This window comes from Astatotilapia calliptera, chromosome 12, assembly GCF_900246225.1.
Source record: "Astatotilapia calliptera chromosome 12, fAstCal1.2, whole genome shotgun sequence".
NCBI classification, from domain to species: Eukaryota; Metazoa; Chordata; class Actinopteri; order Cichliformes; family Cichlidae; genus Astatotilapia; species Astatotilapia calliptera.
The window spans coordinates 12,343,305-12,363,555 of record NC_039313.1 but is presented as its reverse complement, the minus strand read 5'-3'; the positions used below and the strand labels follow the sequence as shown (position 1 = coordinate 12,363,555).

The window sequence follows — 20,251 nt, the reverse complement described above, 5'->3', positions numbered from 1 at the left end:
TAATAAATGTATACCCAAGTATGTCTCTGGCTTAGTCCTTTCATTACATGTTTTAAGCACAATTATTATGGTTGTTCCCAGATCCTTTTTTAAACCCCCAGACTGGGTGCCCCTTGCTAACAGTTGGAAAGAGAAGCAGGTAGGTGGAGATGCTGTGCTCAGCTGTAAGACCATATTAAGAATATCCTCCATTATACAAAAAGAAGGCTGGGTGTTTAGAGCAGTCTCATGTCTGACTCTTTGGCTCTACTTCCACAATACTGTCCCATGCGAAAGTTATTTGAAGACCTGTCAACCAGCTGCCAAGAAAAATGAGTTTAAATCCTCAGTGATGCGTTCAAAACAAAAAGTTAACCTTGCAAAATAATTATTTATTGAACAGTGTATTCCGTGCAATTGAACCCAAAACCTCAAAAACAATAAATGTGTCACATCAGGAGATGAGGTTTTACTCAGTTATCTCCCTGCTGATAGTGCTGGGAAGTCTTCTGGGTCATCTGGGTTAGGTGCCAGATCATCCTCCGCCTAATAGGGAAAAACCACGTCATTCATAAAACAATATGCTAACTGTGCTCTGGGCACACAAATACGAGTACCCCTCTTACCCTTCAGAAAGTAAATAAACCTCAAATGCACAATTGTCAATAAAAGCTATATGAAAGGTTGGAGCATTTCAGCGCTGTCCCAAATTCTGTACCCAAATACAGACATACCCTCTCCAATATCGGTTTGACACTCTCTGGGCGCCTGCTAGGACAACCACGTGCTCCTCTTCCTCGGCCACCACGAGTGGGACGTCCAAGGCTCCCGAAATTGATGTCCAAGAGGGAGGTGATATCATTCACAGACCTGCGAAGGAAGTTTCCTTCATCTTCCATATTTACCTTGATGGTCTAGAAATTGGAAGCAAACACTAAATATACAGAAGGCAAGAGTACTATTTGAACAGAAAACTAAACTATTTTTATAGCATTTGCTTTTTTTATGTTAGTAAAAACATCCATAGATATTTTGATTATTACTCAGTCTTTGATTATTCGGCAATAGATATTCTGTCTCGTTGAATTTATTAATGGCTTGCTTTGCTGCACAGTCAAGAAACTACCCGAATATGCACAGGCATGTCAACACATGTTACAGTTCATCTCAAATTAACCTCATTAGCAGCCAAGATGAACTAGCCCCTAAGGAGCCACAACTGAGGGTGCACAAACTTACACAACTGCCGGTGGCCTATGTTGCAGTAATGTTGCATCACACACACGATTTTTAGTTACTCTGAGAAACTGCAGAAATTATTCATAAAAACAAAATGGGGGAAACAAAAAACAAAAACCAACCCATATAGCCTCCAGAGTTCATCTTCCACGCTCACCTCCACATGCTTTGACTCGTGGATGACCTTGGCTTTGGAGGGAATCTTGCCTTCTGCTTTGCGGATATTAAATTCTGCTTTGGGACGACTCATCTCCTGCATGGCCTTCCATTCATCCAGGGTCATCTCCATAGCAACCTGGACTAACATCTCTCCCTCCTCCTCCGTTGCTCTATTTTATCATTTGAAAACAAATAAATCATCTTCCATTTCTTTTTTTCCTATTCCCACTTCCTGCAAATGACAATTCTCATGTGCAACTGCCAAGCACAGACATCCCAAATTTCCCCATCAATTAAAGCTCGTCACAGAACATTTTATCTAGCACACTGTTGAATGTGTTTTTGTTTTTTTAAATTGTAGATTTTCCTCTATTTTCATTGCACAGATGCTAAACAAGACCACCGTCACTTCTAAATAAGTCACGGTGGTACAGATGTAAATTTAAGAAAGGATATTTGTGCATTTCACTCACTGATTCGGATTGTCTTCCTCTACAGTTATCTGGGAGTCCTCAGATTTGATTGGAGATGTCCCATCCATGAATTCACTGTACAAAAACGGACATGAACAAACAGAACCTCTATTCTCTGCAAGAATTAAAATGTTGTCATTTTCATGTTTATCAACTACCCACTTACCTTGCAGCTTCTTCAACAGAGCCCCAGTTCCAAGCTCCTCTTCCTCCTCTCTTATCGTCAGGAGGTATACCTCTGCAATTAAGACAAAATGATCATCAGTACACAGTTACGAGACAGAGGAAAATCAGGGACAAGCGGCATTTTTACAAAGACTTACGTTCCATTGTGCCGATCGTATTCCCTCTTGCCCCTCAGAATAAAGTAGTCCGGGTTCCTTGCATTTCCTCCAGCTCTTCCTGCTCTCCTACCTTTGATCCCCCCTTTGCCTCTGAGATCAAAGTCTGAATTATAGGAAGGCCTGCCAAAAAAGAAGATTAAAACTCAGTTTATTCATGTGACAACATCCACATTTCAAACCCAGCTGACAGCAGTATCCTAGGAAAGCTTGTTTATGCCATGGGAGGGGGTGGGGTAGGGGTTTATTGCAATCAGTAAGTCCAAATTTTGGGTTAGCATCTCAACTTAAAATGTAGTTTTCTTAATTTAGAATTCTTTTCTCAGAAGTCTGAATTGGTAAGCTATAACCTGAAATTTCAATTTGGTTGGCAAACAAATGCTTTGTTTCCCCCCCCCATAGTTGCAGAAACAAGCTTCCATAGTATAATTAGACATTGTTGGGTGACATTAAATATTAGGAGAGCTTTTAATCAACAAAAGCTCCTGTAAGAGTGTATGAAATAATGTTTATGTATGCAAGCATATGCTGAAACACTAATCAAGACTGGGTATGTCATCTTTTATATGACATCAGTTAAATAAAGATATTTTTATTAAGCATGGAATGCAAACCTAGAAACTGAAAACTCCTGTGGGGGTTCCTCTTGGTTGGCCCTACGCTGCCCAGCAGCAGCTTTCTTCTGGGCTTCTTCTCTGCCCTCCTCACTCTCAGACACAGGTGCAGGACGTGGCAGCTGCCTACGGACTGAAGGGAGAAAGCGAGATGGTAACGTACTGAACTGAGTCATAAGGTAGCAATCACTATTTGGGGAAAACTATGTTTCTGAATGCAATTCTCAGTATCAGACTTATGCTCTCAAACCTCACTGAGCTTACATTTACAGGAGGAAAACAACAATTTAACATGCTTTCCTCTTTCCAATCCATTTTTTAGGTTCAGTCCAATAGCTGAATCTATGTACTTAAATGTCCTCTGGAATTATCTATAAAATTAGACAAGCGTCACTTTGACCCAGATTACTGCACAGAGGATAGTGGGGATATAACCACCTCTGACAGCATGCACATGTGCACCTCGCTGACCACGCATTTTTACCAGCTGACAAAGCTCAGGCAAACTGGCCACTCTTGGCTGGACTACCCCGTCTGGAAACCCCAGCAGCTGCCAGAATCGTTTGGATTTGTGCAGTGTGTCGCAGTACTTACCTGGAACCGGCTCTTGAACATCCAGGGCCATAGGGAGGCGTCGGTCCTTTTGGGACTCCTTCTGACCAGGTTTTTTCTGCTTTGCTTTCTTCTCCTCCTCTTCCTTCTTCTTCTTTTTCTTCTTCGTCTTTTCTGATTCCACTTCGTTGATCAAGTCGAAAGGATCCGTGTCATCATCCAGAAGATTCCCGAACCTGTTCGCCACAGCACACCCGTAGGCGTCCGGCAGCATGTTAGCCTGTTAATGATGAATAAAAAAAACAGTTTAAATAATTACCTCCTCGAGATGATCAAACAGCTTTCAAGTATCAGACAATAAAGATAAGCACCGTTTTCCAGCTCAGCTAGAACAAAAGAGCTGTGACGGTCGGAACTATGCTGCCCCAGTGAACGTCCAACAAATGCCTCCAGCATATTTCGGCACACTTTTAAATAAATGTTTGCACGTGTGGATGCAAGCGACACCACGCCCACGTGCTCATCAACAGTCTGCATTGCAAAGGCTTGGCTCAGCTCCTCTGCCAGAGATGGTTCTGTGCTTAGTCAGGCTGGAGGCCTACGAGTCGGAACTGGCACAGGGGCTGAAGTTAAAGGGGCGCTAACCCTCAAAAAGCATTCGAAAAACAAAGATAAACATTTAAGACAAATTTACATATGGAAATATTATCCATTTTGTGAGCTTTCATTACAGTTCACTTTAATTAATGAAGCGCATTAACTTCAATAAACGTATAAAATGGTTTTAATCTACAGTTAGCTAACATTAACCGATAATGTTCGGGTAATTATGGACTGTAGCTTAGACCTAGTAACATTAGCATAAATGTCAGGTAAAGGTCCTACTTTTTTTGGGGGGGGGGGGTTGACACTAGTTAGGTAGCTTAGTAGTATACTGGCTTGTTAACGAGTTGACTCGCACAGCGACGTCTTGTTACTGTGCAAGCAAGTCAAGTGTTTCCCTTTTCCTTTTGTTGTAGGCCTGTTTGTTATCTACCTGGCAGTGTCTGTTTCCCTCCAAGGCAGGTAGGCAGTATTGCCTGTCAGGTCTAACAGTAATTTGATTATTGTAGCCAAACCTCAGGAAGGCCTGGGGTGTACCAAAGTAGCTAACTTAATCAAAGCCAAACAGCAGCATCAATAAACATCCATACCGCAGCCCAACAACCAGGCTGAAGGTTGCATAACCTCTGAAGAACAGTCGGGATTCTTCAACGATTTTTGTGAAAGCTTCAAATAACATTTACCGAAGTTTTTTTGTTTTGTTTTGTTTTTCGTTTTCAATCTACTTGATAGATATTTACTTAGAGAAGCCATACTTGTTTTTATTCTTTTATTTTTAGCTTCCTGGATACATAGCTTAGAAGTGTGCCACTATTGTATGTATACTATTGTAAATGTTGCTTATTAGGCCTACCATTAGGTCAGTCACAAAGCAGGGTTTTTTTGTAATTCAACTGACATTATAAGAAATAATGTTAATCTTCACATTTTCTTGTATTTTTGCTACATAACTGTCAGCAATTGCCTCTGGCCCAAGTAGCTAGTAATGGCATTTGTTACATTAGTATATAAGTTTTTGTAACTAGTAGCAAATGGTGGCCAATCCACAGCTTTACCAGAAAAAAAACTTTCCCAGGTTATATAGGGATCTACTCCTTGCAGAAACTCCTGTGACTGTTCCCTAAATGTTCCCTGACAGTTATCACAAAACTTCACAAAAAAGACTGGAGTTCTGGGTTCTTTAAAGTTGACTTTTAAAGATTGCTCACAATGCAACCTTCAGAACAGACTTGGGGAACATTTGCATAGAGTTACAATGTTTATGAAAGGTTTCTCAAGTCTCCAAAGATTCAATCCATCTGTTTTCCTCCACTTATGCATTTCAGGGTTGCTGGGAGGCTGGAGCCTGTCACAGTGTCAGTCTTTTGCAGAGATAACACATAGACACAGTCGATTTAGAATCACACCATGCCTATCTTTGGACTGTAGGAGAAAGCCAGAGAACATGCAAACTACACATGGAAAGGCCCCAGACAGCATTCAAACTCAGGACCTTCTTGCAACAGTGTCAGCCACTGCACTGTGTGAAAACAGTGTATTGCACGCAATGTTCTAGAAAAGTCCATTCGTCATACTTTTGCATAAACAAAATGTTAAGAAAGCATGCCTAGTCCATGCTGCACTAAGCTACACATGAGAATCTGAGCGATATCCCATTAAAGCACTGTCTCAATCATTTTTGGCATGCTCCTAGAAGCTGAAAATTTCACACTTCTACCTCACACTTTTCAGCAATCATTGGCAATAAAAAAGGAAATAAGTTAAATCTTATTCATACAGAAAAAAAGGTCAGTGTGGTAGCACCACATAAATTATATTTTATTTATCTATTTCTTATGTAGCTTTCCTTTGGTTATCCACCCTGTAGTGGCTTTATACCCCACTAGGGGGGGCCCTCCTAACAGTTTGCGAACCACGTGCATTAAACTCTCCATATTTGCATGCCCCATATGTTCGTAACTTTGCAAATCTATACAAAACCCTCAGCCTTAATGAAATGTCTATACTATTTACTTTTTTTCAGACTGAACTTCATTTTACTTCTTGGATTATTTGATGAACTGAAGCAACACATAGGCCTACTGAGACAATCATATGACATATGTATAATATGTATAATGCTCAGATCTCTTTAGTCCAGCTATTAAAATATATAAAATTCCACCTACCCTCTTTTGCAAGATGAGTAAGTAATTTTATATAATGAAACCTCATTCAGTAGTCATAGCAGAATGAATATACAAGTCTGTGTTGTTAGTGTGCAATGTTTCAGTATTAATGTATAGCAGGAAATGTATGAAAGAGTGTAAATGTTATCAAGTCTAGTAGCAGTTTTTGTTTGAGTATTTGAAAGAAAGAAACTCACACAATATTTACTAAAACAGATGTGTGACACTCAAATACCGAAAGCTATCATAAATCCGCATCAGCACATTTAAATTCAGTGTCTGTAGTGTGTATAGTCCGGGATGGCCTGGATGGTGTTCATCCAGCAGTAAATCTGCACTCCCTTTGGCATACTATACTATTTTTAAGACAGTGCCCTGGAGTGTATTTAAACTGTTTTTACTAGGTAACTGAAACATGGGCGACAAACAGGATGACAGTGAAAGCAGGGCAGGGTCGTCTTCCAACAACTGCCAGGAACGGATGATTGACAGCACACTTTACTACATTTTACTGGAGAAATGAAATCATCTGAAGAACACAGTATCTAGAGATTTAGTAGGGTTTTGGGTTAAACAGATAAACCACTTTAGGTATATTGCATTGATATAATGAAATTTCAAATAACTCTAAGTTTCTGTTTCCATTTCTCGCACACAATAAAGCCTTTGTTCTATTACTTCCGCCCTACAGTGATTACGTAACTTTGGCGCCTCGGAACCACCGTTTTCTTTCCCTTTAAAACGACAAAAACATGTAATAACATAAACAGATTCTTCAGCGCGGGAAAAGAGCCATCTGCTCATCCGCAATGTTAAAAAAATTAACCGCCCTTCGCTCCCATTGGCTAACACGTGGGCCACAATCGCTTTCATTGGCTAGTCTTGATGTCAATCTGCGAGAGCGCGCATCAGGTGTTTAAATCTCATTGGACAAAAGCTTTTCGGCCAATTAGTGTGCACAGAGCCCTTCGCGTCTCCTACTGGTCTGGAGAATGGCTAGGTAGAGCCATATGGCTGCTGCCATTCGCTTCTTTTGACACGTGGGGTTCGACGCCTGCAGTGGATTGGAGGATGCACTGCTCAGGCGCGATTTTGCAACGCGGGACAACGCTCCTGTGGGCGCACACAGGTCAATTGAGACGACCTGCTGCGACAAGAAGGAAAGAAACCGCAGTCTTCATATATTCCTGCAACTTTTGTAGTTACTTTATAGCAGAGAGCGGATCAGAGATTTTTTTCTTCTTCTTGTACTCTTTGGAAATGAAGGAAGTATTTACTCCAGATTAAGAAGGCAAACTATTTATTACACTTGCTCGTTTATCTTGTTGGGAAAAAAAATAGTTTTGCGGCTTTTGCGTCAAACACCGGGATTTTGACACTCAAACGATGGCTGAGAGCAAGCACCCTCACGTTATTTTCTGCAATGACTCGCCTAAAAGAGTTTTGGTGTCCGTCATCAAGACCACTCCGATTAAACCCAGGAAAGCAGAGGCCATAACTCCGACAAGCCCCGGCTTCAGCGACTTTATGGTCTACCCGTGGAAGTGGGGAGAGAACGCCCACAATGTAACCCTGAGCCCGGGCTCAGGGAGTGGAGCCGCGTCCCCTACCGGGACACAGACGGCCAGGGAAGCGGACACAGCTCCTTCACCTGAGCAGATCAAGGTAAACCCCTCATATGAAAGTTTGTCTTGATACTCTTTAAAAAGTGACATGGCTGGATGTCGTATGGATGTCTGAGCGCAACCTAAAAGCAGAAAGTATTTTTTAACTATTTTAATACTTTAATATTGTTAATGCAGAGACTGCTGACAACAGTGTAATACGCTTAAAAGAGCATTTGTAACTTAATTCATTGATCTGTTGAAGAACCTCCAGAGCAGGTCTGAAAGGATATAGCATGTGTATAACAGGCGCAATAACCCATACATAGTTATCACAGCAGAACAGCACGATCAGAATGAACACCTTTTTCTTGTAAAGTTATATATTCTCTTGAAATGTGATTACTTAAAACAGAGAGTCGGCCTCAATATGGCGTCATATAGAGTCATTTAAAAAACGCCCGCGCATTAGGGTGTGACTCCGTGGATTTTAAACCCCAGTTCCTGAATCTGGAGCAGCTGCTCCAATATGACGTGTAGTCGCGCGCCAAAAATTTAACCGGATGTGAATTAGCTCACAGTGTAACACGTGAGCTAATTAAATGAAGTCAGACTGGCACGTTGATACATTGTATGAAATGCAATAAATGAGTATTTTATGTGAATCATGTGTTATAAGTGTATTAGATTATGAAGCAGTGAAAACAGTTTGTCCTTGGTTTGGCATATTATACCCTGCTTTGTCTCAAAGCTGTTGCACCATAGGTGTTCATTCATCCAGAGTCCTTTGATAAGTCTGATAGGGCCAGAGCAATGATTCTGCGTGTTCTCGCTGTCAGGATGGTATCCGCAGAGGCCGGCCACGGGCGGACACAGTCCGGGAGCTGATAAGCGAGGGGGAGACTTCATCCAGCCGTATCCGTTGTAACATCTGCAACCGAGTGTTTCCCAGAGAGAAGTCTCTCCAGGCCCATAAGAGGACACACACAGGTGAGAGAAGTCCGCTGACCCATTATAAATTGCTTTAATACATGTGCTTCACCTGTCACGGTACAAAACATGAAACCATGTGGTCCCTGTTCTGAATTTAAAAGCATTGTCTAGTAATTACTAAAGTATTAAGTAATCACAGTTTTTCCACTAACTAACCCACCCCCTCCTCAATTTCCCAACTTGTGGGATGAATAAAGTATATCTTATCTTGTTCCACCCCAGGTGAGAGGCCTTATCTGTGTGACTACCCAAACTGTGGGAAGGCATTTGTCCAGAGTGGACAGCTGAAGACCCACCAGCGCCTGCACACTGGGGAAAAACCCTTTGTTTGCTCTGAGAAAGGTGGGTGTGAAACGTAGATTTTTTTTTTTTTTTTTAGAAAAGACCATGCAGTTAGCCTTTTAAAAATGTATTATCACAAACAGCAAACTGAAAGTTTTCACCTTTAGTGTCTTCAAGGTACTTTCCATTAAGATGAAATGTGGTTTATTTACTATGACTGACTAGAGCCTTAAACTAATACTTGGAAAGTACCTGGGAAATGAAACTGACTGTGTAACAGTCTGCTGTAATTTCATGTACTAACCCTAAAAATCATTACTGTTGCTTTGTGACTTATAAAAAGTCATATTTGAGTAAACATCATTACTCATTAATTTATTAATAGTAATCCATTCTAAGAAGACTGAAGCACTGTTTATAACAGTAGTGAACCACAAATGTTGTGCACTACACATTTTAACTATGTAAAAATGACAAAAACCTCCAGTCATTTTCTGCAGTTATTCAGACTTGATGCTTCCTCTGCAGGATGTGGCAATCGGTTTACACATGCTAACCGACACTGCCCCAAGCATCCTTTCTCCCGTCTGAAGAGGGAAGAACCAAAGGAGGGTCTGGGGAAGGCTCAGTCTGTGGATAACAAGGCTGTGGCAGAGTGGCTGGCAAAGTAAGTGAAAGTAGGCTCATATGTACAAAAGCAGGACCGTGAGGAAGATTTCCACATTTAAATAGCTTTTTTTTGTTTGTTTTGTTTACATTGTATGGTAATGTGCTCTTTGTCATTGCAGGTACTGGCGAACCCGTGAGCAGCGTGCCCCTACAACCACCAAGGTGAAGCCACAGGGCAAGGCTAGAGGGCAGGACCAGGAGCAGCAGGATCCAATGGAGTTTCTCCAGTCTGATGAAGAGAACGGGGAAGAAGAGACCGCAGAGGAGGAGAAGAGCACCCAGGGAGGAGCAGCCAAGCGCCGCCTCCAGGAGCAACGAGAGCGACTCCACGGCGCTCTGGCGCTCATCGAGCTGGCTAACAACCTGTCTCCCTGAACGAACACCCATCCCACTTCCTCATCCCGGACTCCCAATTCCCTGCCCTCGTATCTCTATCCCAGTCCGCCTTCCTGTTACATGTGCTGTCGCTAAAATTCTTCCTACAATGCAGATCAACAAGTAGTTTAGTTTTTTTCCTGTAAAGTTGTGAAAACAGACTTTGTAAAAGAGCTGGATTGGCTTGAGATCAGTGTTACACAGGTATCTGTTCCCACACACATTATCAGGAAGGCACAAGCTAAAGCACCTTATTCAGCTTCAATTTTATCCTTTTTAGGCTGCTATAATTGTAGATTTGACAATATGAAGAATGTCTTTCTTTCTTCTGTCTTCTAAAGGCAAAGAAAGGATACCTATCATGTTTTGGTTTTGTTTGCACTTTGGTAACAAGTTTTTTTTTGTTTTTTTTTTAAGTATATTGTGAGTGTAAGAGTGTGTATGACTGTATATATGGATTAAGCTCAGATGGACGGAATGATACAGGGTGTGGTCAGCCATAGGAAATGTTGAGTTCAACTGTCAGATGGCGTCTCACCATGTTCCCAGGTTTCATCTCTGGTGCTATAAGCACAATTTCACTGCCACTGATGACAGCAGTGGCAGTAGAAATGGACTGAGAAAGGTTCAGCTAGTTTTTTGCCTCACAGGTACAACTTTATTTAAGGGCAAAGGTGGACAAGAGGGAAGTCAGGGAAGATGGAAAAGTCTGACATTATATGACACGGGCCATTTTTATATGTGTGATCATTGCAACCCTAATCCGCAGGTCTGATCAGGTACAAGCTCTTAAAAAAAATTCAAATTTTTACAGTTGACGCTTGTCTAAATATATACATGTAACTATTTTCTCAACAGTAACAGACAAGCATAACACTCGTTTTCTAAATACAGTCTACCAGATTCTACAGTGTTCAAAGGTTCCAAGTAGTTTTTAAACACAGGAAAACATTTAGATTTTGTGGTTTTCCTCGTAACAAGTTTGCGAAACCAAAAAGTGTTTTCAACTAGGTGGGAGATGTTTTACAATGCGTGTCAGTCACCTTTTATATTAAAAGCTGGCTGACTAGTTTTGATATGGGAACAGTACCATAGTAGTAGGTGTATGTATCTCATTACAAGTCATTTTTTCCATATGTTTGATTAACTCATAAAAGGGAAATATTGCAACACAAAATGTCCCACGATTGTAAAACATACATTTGGGAAACTCATTGGTTTTTATGAAGTACTTGGAGCCCCCATCAAGTCTTGGATTAAGTTTGCAATGCACTGAATATTAGGTTGCCTTGCCCAGAAGAAATGGCACTTGTTTATCATAAACTGATGTGTAGTGGATTTTTTTGTTTTTTCCCCCTGAAGCAACACTACATCTCTTAACACTGTAAGAAGCCTTTCACAAGTGCCCTGCCTCTGTTTAGGGGAAACCTGCACCAGAAAGCCGTCACTCGAGAAGTCAAGCGAATTTGAATTTTGTTTTTTTAAGTAATGGTGAAACTGGAAGCCAAGTGGATTGTTGATAATCAGTAAACCAAATGATTTATTCTAGCCAATTAGAATATACCTGGAAGCATTTTACCCTTTGTTTATATTTCGGTTTGAGAAAGATTAAGGCATTTAATATATACATGTAGTTTTAGAATATCGAGTGCACAATTTACAGAGAGCTTTGAAATTTTAATTTGTAGTTTCAGTTTTCCCCACTGCTAACATCCTCCATCAGTTTTCATATTTAAGTATGTAGGGCGATCCTGCTTGCTTGGTAGATATACTACATGTTTTAAAGTACAAATTTTCTCTCACAGGCTGTCCACACTGTTCTGTCATTGTTGATCTTCAATAAACATTCACTGAACCTGACCCAGGATTTACCCCTTCCTTGTCCATTTGTTCATTGTGTAAAAGTATAATGAAATAGATGGAACCTGGAATATATTTGGAAAGCATTTTATTGATTTTATTTTTTTGCTTATTAATGCACATAAGTGCTGAAGTAATATCATGCTCCAATATGGAGCAGATCAGCGCCACCAAGTGGTGAAATCCCTTTAGACCTTAGAGTACTTTCCTGCTGATTCCTCGGAGATCTGAAGCTTCAGCTTTTGTGCTCCTGTGTCACTTCCAGATGGTTTCTTGTTGAAGGTCATATATGAGTACATTAGTCCACCTGACATACTGAAAACCAAAAAGATAAAATGTTCAAGGAAACAAAATCTGCAGACTAAACTATATTTATCAGAGAATGCCTAATCTTCACTTTCAATCAATATTTTGCTCTAGATTAAAATCCTTCCCAAGCCAGATTCCAATCTGCTGTTCTTATTCAACATAGCATACTGTTTGACTTTTTGAAGAAATATGGCCTCTTATAGAGTCACGCTTAACTCTGTAGTCAGGAACAGAAAATAGCATTTAAGTCTTATTACTCACCAAATGCTGAGGCCTAGGAAATTAGTCCAAGAGAACAGGTAGTCTCCACCCACAAACATGCCAATATAGGCCACTGCAATATTCTGAGGAAAAGGTGAAATTGTGTTCACTTTAGTATCATTGTGTTGGAAATAAGGAAAAAAACAACAACTATCTTAGTAAATCCCTCCACCTGTCCATCACCATGGGTCAAGAAAAAAGGAGGAAATTTTTTGCTGTGGATTTCAGTCAACAATTTTTCAAAGAACTCTTAATATTTGGATTTTGTACAATAAAAAAACAAACTAATATCACTGTGCTCTTACCTTTACTGCCCCAACTACTGTGGTTGTAAGTGCTGAGTTATAATGGCTGCAGAGGACGATGGAATACATCAGCACAAACCTAAAGAAAATTAGGACAAAAGCAAAACAGCTTTGAACAGCGATCTAACATCTGGGCCATTCCATCGTCAACTCAACACCCTCAGATTCAACAACGTTTTTATTTGTGCAAATATTTTAGTGTGTTTAATAAAGGTTAATGAAATTCTGCCTTCACACTATGAATACTTTCCAAGTTATAAGCCCTCAAAATACACGGAAGGGTGGGTAGAACATATGCCCTTTCAACTTTTTTAGCTCTTTTTTAGCTACAATCATACCATATTCACCCCCTAGCCATCTCCGCTTCTGTGTCAGAATAATTTTCATCACATCCTAGTTATCTTTGATCAATTTTATATAGAATGACCGACTCAAGGAAGTTTGATTTCTACAATAACTGAACAGTTTGGACTGGATTATAGTGACATACCCCATTAAGCATGAAATAAGGAAACAAAAGACAAATGTGCCTTTCACCCAGTCTTCAAATGTGACTGCCTGTGGATCAAAACATAAAGGGTGGTAACAGAATACAGTTTCTGGCACAGAAAACCAAAAAACAACAATAAATAGCGATAATGCACCTGATCACAGTTTACCTTGTGTAAATCTCCAGTAAACGCACTTGCCAAGACAGTAGGAATGACAATTATTAATGCATTGTAAAACAGGACCCCATACTTCCCAAGACCCTTGACAAAAAGGAGGAAAACAAATGTAAACAGCAAACACTGTTATGCAATAGGGACATTTCAAAGTATTGAGAACGTTAACATTTTACTCCTGTGAGGCACATGCGTCATTAGATGCTCGCATCACTATGCATTAAAAAAAAAAAGGTTAAAAAATGTGCGAATCCCACGATTCTGCTTTTAGATATAAAGACGCTGCTAGTGTGGAGCTGCCATGATCAAAGGATATTCGTGAACGACACTAAAACCTTCTGTTTTGTTGTTTAAAAAGATAATGCTCAGCTTTCTTTTCTAATATTCTTCTTCTTTCAGCTGTTACCTTGGGGTTACCACAGCAGATCATCTACCTCCACTCCTAGCATCCTCCGTTGTCACATCAACCCTCTGCATATCCTTCTTTACTACATCCATGAATTTTCTCTGGGGTCTTCATCTTTTCCTTCTGCCTAGCAGCTCCATCTTCAGCATCCTTTGTCCAGATAAATCCACCCTCCTCCCCCCCATGTCTAAACAATTTCAGCCTTGCTTCTTTAACTTGGTTTGCACACTGCTCAGCCTGAGCTGTCCCACCTGTAGCTCCAACTCTGACACAAATCACACCTGACACGTGTCTCCACCCAATCCACTCTGCCTGCACACTCTCCTTCACTGTGCATTGCTTTGGATGGTTGTGCCCCCATTTTTCTTGGCAGCACAGCTGTGCAGTAAAATTGTTTTTTGTTTTTTTTCTTCAAACAACACCTGGACAGAGATATATCTACTAAGGCAGCAATGCTCAAATTGTCTCTGTTTTTCTACGGAACAGGAAATCCTACCTTATCACCAAGTTTCTTCTTGGTGTACACTCCACTGGCAGCAGTGAATGCATCATTAAGCAGGATGAATGTATAGCCCTCCACATCAAAGGCCAGGTCTGAACTATAGGAGACAATAGAGATGGAGGTAAAGTCTACTTTGTTTTTGCAGTTCATGGAGAAATACAATTACAAAAGTAATTTAAATAAAAACAAAAAGCAAAACTATACCTTGCAGCAATCATAGCACCAAATACTATGGTTACAACACTGTACACAAGACGCTTTGGAAATGTTTTTCTGAAAATGGAGATAAAGAGGACAAAACAGGCATACATTAATGGGCACTTCCATTGTTAAATCTTTTTTTTTTTTAATCTCACATCCTACACTGAAAGCTCTCACATTGTTTAACTCCATTAACAAATCCATTAGAAACCTCTTCAAGTAAAGTACTTTAAGAAATTTCAGACCAAATCAGATGAGATAAGGCCCTAGAGTGCTTCAAGGCTCTAACAGTATGGTAATACATAGTTAGAATAATTCCTTACCTTAGTATATACGCTTCCAAGATCATTGTCATCAATATAGTGAATTTCCGCAAAACTGTAAACATGGGTAAACTGTAACAGATAACACAGTTTCGGGAAGACTGCATAAATGAGTACTGAGAAAATCTTAACTAAATTTAAGGACTAAATGTGATGCAAATGAACTGGTAAAAACCTGAGTTTTTTGGTGCTTGCCAGGCCTGTAACATGGTTCGCAACGTACAGCAAAGGGAGGGGGAAAATCTGGGCATAACAAACAAAAAGATTTATAGATAACAAAATACATTAAAAAAAGAATAAATAGAGATATTATAATGGGGTGAGGGTGCTTACTTTTAAGAGAACATTCTTGTCGAAATCTTGAAACTGCACCGTTTTGCTCTTTTTGGCCGCATAAAGAACAATAACAGTGGTGATCATCTGAAAGGACAATAAAATGAGTTTGTATTTGTTTATTATTAGTGGAGTGTGGGTGGGAGGTATTCGCACCTGGACAACATACCTGTCCAATTCCCAGACACAAGTAGGAGGGAAATCTGCAAAGTCAACACACAAAAAGCAGAACTCTTAAATATAACTCGACAACAGAGAATAAGCTATTATTACAAGCTTCCTTTATCTGTGAACTTAACAATTTTTTTTTGCTTCCGTCCTTCGACTATGAATAAATTAGTGATATCCCTACAAAGCGACACCTACCTGAAAGTTGTCAACACGGTTTTGTTCACTACGGTAATAAGAAACGAACTTCCGGCATAAAACAGTGCAGAGAGGAGCTTGAGCAAAGCGGAGTGTTCCGCAGTTTCTTCACAGGGTTCCAAAGACATAGTTACATACTGCGAATGAAGCTTTTAGCGTTTAAAATTAGGCTTGAGTTGATTCTGGTCGAGTGGCGACTTTCGTTCAGCTGCCCTTTCGTGTCCACCAGTCGTAAATGGCCGCATAGCAAAAGAAAGGGTAGGCGGTCTTTTACAACTATTACATAATTCAGGAGATGGGTCGAGCTGAAGCCAAATTGTTTCGCCTGTCTTTAAAATGTCAAGCACATTTTCACTTAATAGGAAACGAAAAGAAAAGCACACTGTTACAAAATAAAGCGCAGACGTTCCAAATAGTTTACATGAGTTTTTATAGATGAAATGTAAACAGTTTAGGGAGAAAAAAAGAGGAAGACTCGGTAACCACACTATAACACAAAGTTAGTTAAACAACAGAAATACCAGTCTGTCCAGTTAAGAAACATAAAGCAACGTGAATCAGTTTCACCTGATTTGGAGCAAATTAAAGTGAGAACAGGTGCACTGGAGCGGCAACAAGGACCCCCCCTTTAGGACAGGGACACACCATTATCACGGTTGATTTTAATCAGGCAAACCTCCAGTCTTTCCTGCCTACATTCTAACACAATGTAAGATGTATGACAACAGGGGGAAGCATTTACACACAGGCAACATAAGAGAGCCACACAGCTCCCAGACCTAGACCAGTCTGACCATCTCTCTCTTCTCCACTCACCTGAGCTGAAAAGGGGGATCAGGTCAGCTCTGCACTACCTGGGAGTGCTCAGGAGAAACAAAATCTTTGAGAAGCTGCTGGTGACCTTCTATCGTTCAGCCATTGAGAGCATCTTTACATATGTGGTTCACTCACTGCACCCACGCTCAGTGGAAGAGGCTTCAGAGGTCACCTGTTTGAGTTGCTGTCCTCTAGGGGGCGCTACAGGTCCGTCCAAACCACGATGAACAATCTCAGAAACACATTTTCTTTTCACAAGCCATTACTGTACAAATTTCACATCAGTACTTCTCACATCACACATCACTACACATGTGTATATGGTGGTACTTTTGGATTTGTTTTCATTGTTATTTATTCTAAATGCTGCTACAAAGGAGCAGCTTCTAATCTTTTTGAACATCTGATATTTAATGTCAACAAAGGACTCTGATTCTGATTTTGAACAGGCAGGCGATGCCCACTGGTTATTTTTTCTCGAGTTTTGTTTTTATTATTGTCCTCGTCATGGCTTTGCATGGCCAGCAAAGTTAGTCCAGCTCCTCTAGGATGCTACATCCATACATTCTACTGCAACAAGGTTTGCTGTGTCCCCCAGTGCAATCTTAAGACTGTGAAGGAGATACCAGGAGACCGACTGCTGCACAAGAAGCTGGACAGGAACATAGTAGGGCATCGACCTAGCAGCTGGATGATCTGCCAAAAAGTTACTGCCAAATATTGAATTTGCTTTTTATTTATAATGTTGTTATTTATATTGGTAAATAATATTCAGCATGATTTATCCAGGATAAAATAAAGAAATTACCTGTTTTGTCATAGGTATCCTCACAAATCTGCACTATTTGATCTACTCTGCATTCTACATCATAATCGATCCAATTCTTTTGGGCAACTTGAAATATATTTGTAGAGCTGTTCTATGTTATATTTGTTGCAATTTCTGCTGCCCTCTTGGACACATCACTGTATATAAAAATGCATTTAAAATATAAATGAGACCTTTTACCTGAATAAATGAAAGACATGTCCTTTGCCAAAAACTGATTGTGGGCAGCATCTAGCAGAGATATCGTTTCTGGCTCAAAATTATTTTGGTACCATTCATGTGATATATGTTTGAGGGATTATAGGTCAACAAGTCATTCACAATAGTTTAAATACCAACAACTCATTTTTATATACTCTTTTAACAAATACCAGTATTTACTTCTTGACAGATGATCACTTTGTGGCACAACAGCCTTTTCTGTTCAAGGAGGAACAGAAGCAGTGCTGCCAGAGTCTTACAAATCACCCCCAGTGAGCTACTTGTGAGCATCTTTATGACTCTTTTTGAGACATCAGGAAAAAGTCCTGATAGCTTTAATTGGGACCTGTGCTCACAGTCCAACACCAACACAGGTAAAACTGATTCACAATGTGTTGAAGTGGACAGATGGCTGTGTGTTGTACTGTATACTTGTAAAAAATGGCCCCAAAACAGGGCTTAGTGTATTACAAAACACAAGAACATTTTAATTTTTAATTGTAATAGACCAAATTCAACATACCATTGTTGGTACACAAAAGCTTATTTTCCCTTTTATGCAAAATTGTACCTTAAAGAGGTTTATTTCAATACATTGTACTATGAAGACAATTTCAGGTCTGCATATTATTGAACAAGAGTTCTCTTTAGTCTACAAATATGGATTTATCTCTGGTGTCAGCTGATCTTAAAATAATGCCAGGCTGCCTTGTGTTTGGTTATATACCTGTATATATGTATATTTAATGTACTCTGCGTTTCTCTTTTTTTCTCAGGCTAATGTGCTCTGATTACATATAAAGAAATCTAAGATAAGCAGCCTAAATGTACATTATATGGCATTGTCAGCGAATCTTTTCTCTTACGTGTTTATTCTTTTTTTTTTCTTTTTTTTTTTGAAGTAGGGACATTGATTGTGAATACATGTTATTCACTGTATAACTTAATAGATAAATTACACATAATTGTGCGGCACTTTGGTTCTCAGCTCTAGGCTGAAACCTGCCTGATCTCTGCCAAGTTAAACATTACCAGACAAAAAGTGGTTATCATGCTTCAGTAGGCAAGTAAGCAAAGCTCTTATTTCTGGAAGTGTCTACCGGACTGTGCTGCACCCATAAATGTCCTGTTTTGTGTATTTGAACATATTTTCCCACAGTGAGCAGTGGGACTGTTTTTGCTGTTAGCAGCAGGTGTGTATGGACAAGTTTTTCTGAGATATTAAAGTGTTGATACCAAGACAAGAGAATAGTTTGCTTGAGACAACTGAATATTAAATAGATTGGTTCTTACATACAGCTTGCCTCCTTTACTCATTCACATCCGTTCACACAAGAACATTTTTCTATGCCTTTTTTTCTATGTGTGCTTTCTATTTAACCTTCAAACATATTCACACCCAAATGAATGCATCTGTGAGTAACTTGAGATTGGCCCAAGAGGATTTGGCCTGCAAACTGGGAGCAGTCATGCATCAAACCACCTGTTTCCTGTTCTACCTCCTGAGCTACAAAAAAATATGGGTATATTGTGTACATTGTCCATATGCAGAAGAAATGTGAGATGCCTTATCTTGCTAGCTTGGTATAGGAAGTAAATTAAAGATATGATAATTGACTGTTGACACGTTTCTGAATATACTTGCTTTGGCAAACATGCATACCTGAATTCCTGCAGTTGAGCAGTCTATGGAAAAATCCCTATGAGTGTTTCCACAAGATGGTGCTGTAGCATCAGGCTCATGTTTGACGGTGACAGGGAAACTCTTGTAATGATTGGCAGCTGTTCACAAAATCAGTTTGTACCTTTACTTCACTCTCAGAAAAGTTACAAGTGCAGGTCTGCTTTGTTATAAATCTCTCCTTTAAAAGCCCTTCTCATCATTTTCACTTCACAATAAACAAAACTGATCCCTTTTCGAAGACCTTTTCCACATAGTTCCTGTTCCTCTTAAACGGGATGAATCAATGCTTTATGACAGTTTTGAGTGCTGATGAATGCATGCCTGGAGAACAATGACATGGGATTAAATTGTGGGCAGAAGTTCAACTGTGCGAAGCTGTGACATGTTTTTGTGTATGTGTGTGTGTCTGTGTGTGTGTGGGGGGGTTAAGTTTACCTATACTCTCATCTGACACCGTGTTTTTCCTCTTTGAACTTTAATAAACTCTTTCTCTTGTTATTTAACTGTTTAACTATGATAAAATAAAATAAAACTTCTACTCAGTGGAAACTTTCTTCATAATTAGAATAACCACCACTGGAGAAACCTGCTTTGACTTGAATACACTCATATGGGAAAGTATTTATGAATGTTTCTGATCCTTTGTGACTCGAGGCAGTCAATAAAACCGTAATTTGCCGGAGGCTCTCTTCCATTTTAAATGACTTGCTTACAGTTACGGTCATAACAGGTTCATCAGTTGAGTATTAACATAAGTGACTCTGACTTGATAACTCATATAATGGACCAATGACGAATCCTGTTAAAAAGCAAGGAGCTTAAAATGTGGTGAGCCAAGAAACGTAATTAAAAATTAACTGTAAATCTGCCAAAGTTAATAACAGAAATACGTTAACACGGGATGCCTGCATGGTGGGTGATGGTTAAACAGGAATCTTTAGTAGAATAAATGGCAAACATTTTATTTAAATCTAACAGACTGTGCACATCTTGTGTGATGAACTGAAATAAACAAAAGTGACAAATTAGGTAAAGAGTTTGAGCCACAATGTACCACCAAAGAAGCAGGTGTCCCACAGGTGTATGACTGGATTACCACTGTGAAGGCCCAGCATATGACTCACATCCCTTTTTGTTCT

At 39.8% G+C, this 20,251-nt stretch overlaps 3 protein-coding genes across 4 annotated transcripts; 1 reads left to right on the top strand and 2 right to left on the bottom strand.

Annotated features, from left to right (window-relative positions):
* Positions 1–350: 350 nt before the first annotated feature.
* LOC113033689 (intracellular hyaluronan-binding protein 4-like) lies at positions 351–3,815 on the bottom strand. Its single transcript, XM_026187734.1, has 9 exons — positions 3,729–3,815; positions 3,400–3,637; positions 2,806–2,938; positions 2,174–2,314; positions 2,017–2,088; positions 1,851–1,925; positions 1,376–1,547; positions 714–893; positions 351–525 (listed from the first exon to the last, which is right to left on the bottom strand). The coding sequence occupies exons 2-9, from the start codon at positions 3,629–3,631 to the stop codon at positions 457–459; spliced, it is 1,074 nt and encodes a 357-aa protein (XP_026043519.1). The 5' UTR covers positions 3,632–3,637; positions 3,729–3,815; the 3' UTR covers positions 351–456.
* Positions 3,816–7,092: 3,277 nt separating this feature from the next.
* On the top strand, positions 7,093–10,417 carry znf367 (zinc finger protein 367). Its single transcript, XM_026187737.1, has 5 exons — positions 7,093–7,793; positions 8,572–8,722; positions 8,948–9,067; positions 9,536–9,674; positions 9,796–10,417. Exons 1-5 carry the CDS (start codon positions 7,515–7,517, stop codon positions 10,049–10,051), a joined length of 945 nt encoding a protein of 314 aa, XP_026043522.1. The 5' UTR covers positions 7,093–7,514; the 3' UTR covers positions 10,052–10,417.
* A 1,565-nt stretch (positions 10,418–11,982) lies between these two features.
* slc35d2 (solute carrier family 35 member D2) lies at positions 11,983–16,549 on the bottom strand. Of its 2 annotated transcripts, none has more exons than XM_026187736.1 (12): positions 16,399–16,549; positions 15,386–15,419; positions 15,217–15,303; positions 15,059–15,126; positions 14,884–14,955; positions 14,564–14,632; positions 14,354–14,456; positions 13,446–13,538; positions 13,277–13,344; positions 12,787–12,865; positions 12,482–12,564; positions 11,983–12,226 (listed from the first exon to the last, which is right to left on the bottom strand). In XM_026187736.1, the coding sequence occupies exons 3-12, from the start codon at positions 15,301–15,303 to the stop codon at positions 12,100–12,102; spliced, it is 849 nt and encodes a 282-aa protein (XP_026043521.1). In that variant the 5' UTR covers positions 15,386–15,419; positions 16,399–16,549; the 3' UTR covers positions 11,983–12,099. The 2 variants fall into 2 exon arrangements, with proteins under 2 accessions (XP_026043521.1, XP_026043520.1); XM_026187735.1 differs by lacking the exon at positions 16,399–16,549 and adding an exon at positions 15,583–16,138.
* Positions 16,550–20,251: the final 3,702 nt, after the last annotated feature.

What these genes read in the sequence shown, in the direction of transcription:
- LOC113033689 (XM_026187734.1), bottom strand. Translation starts at nt 3,631, where the DNA reads ATGCTGCCGGACGCCTACGGGTGTGCTGTGGCGAACAGGTTCGGGAAT. An exon ending in TGTTCAAGAGCCGGTTCCAG is followed by an intron (nt 2,939 to 3,399) that starts GTAAGTACTGCG and finishes TTCTCCCTTCAG; the next exon opens with TCCGTAGGCAGCTGCCACGT. An exon ending in TACGATCGGCACAATGGAAC is followed by an intron (nt 2,089 to 2,173) that starts GTAAGTCTTTGT and finishes TCTTAATTGCAG; the next exon opens with AGGTATACCTCCTGACGATA.
- znf367 (XM_026187737.1), top strand. Translation starts at nt 7,515, where the DNA reads ATGGCTGAGAGCAAGCACCCTCACGTTATTTTCTGCAATGACTCGCCT. An exon ending in CTTCACCTGAGCAGATCAAG is followed by an intron (nt 7,794 to 8,571) that starts GTAAACCCCTCA and finishes TCTCGCTGTCAG; the next exon opens with GATGGTATCCGCAGAGGCCG. An exon ending in GTGGCAGAGTGGCTGGCAAA is followed by an intron (nt 9,675 to 9,795) that starts GTAAGTGAAAGT and finishes TTGTCATTGCAG; the next exon opens with GTACTGGCGAACCCGTGAGC.
- slc35d2 (XM_026187735.1), bottom strand. Translation starts at nt 15,710, where the DNA reads ATGTCTTTGGAACCCTGTGAAGAAACTGCGGAACACTCCGCTTTGCTC. An exon ending in TGTGTCTGGGAATTGGACAG is followed by an intron (nt 15,304 to 15,385) that starts GTATGTTGTCCA and finishes TTGTCCTTTCAG; the next exon opens with ATGATCACCACTGTTATTGT. An exon ending in TTGGAAGCGTATATACTAAG is followed by an intron (nt 14,633 to 14,883) that starts GTAAGGAATTAT and finishes CTCCATTTTCAG; the next exon opens with AAAAACATTTCCAAAGCGTC.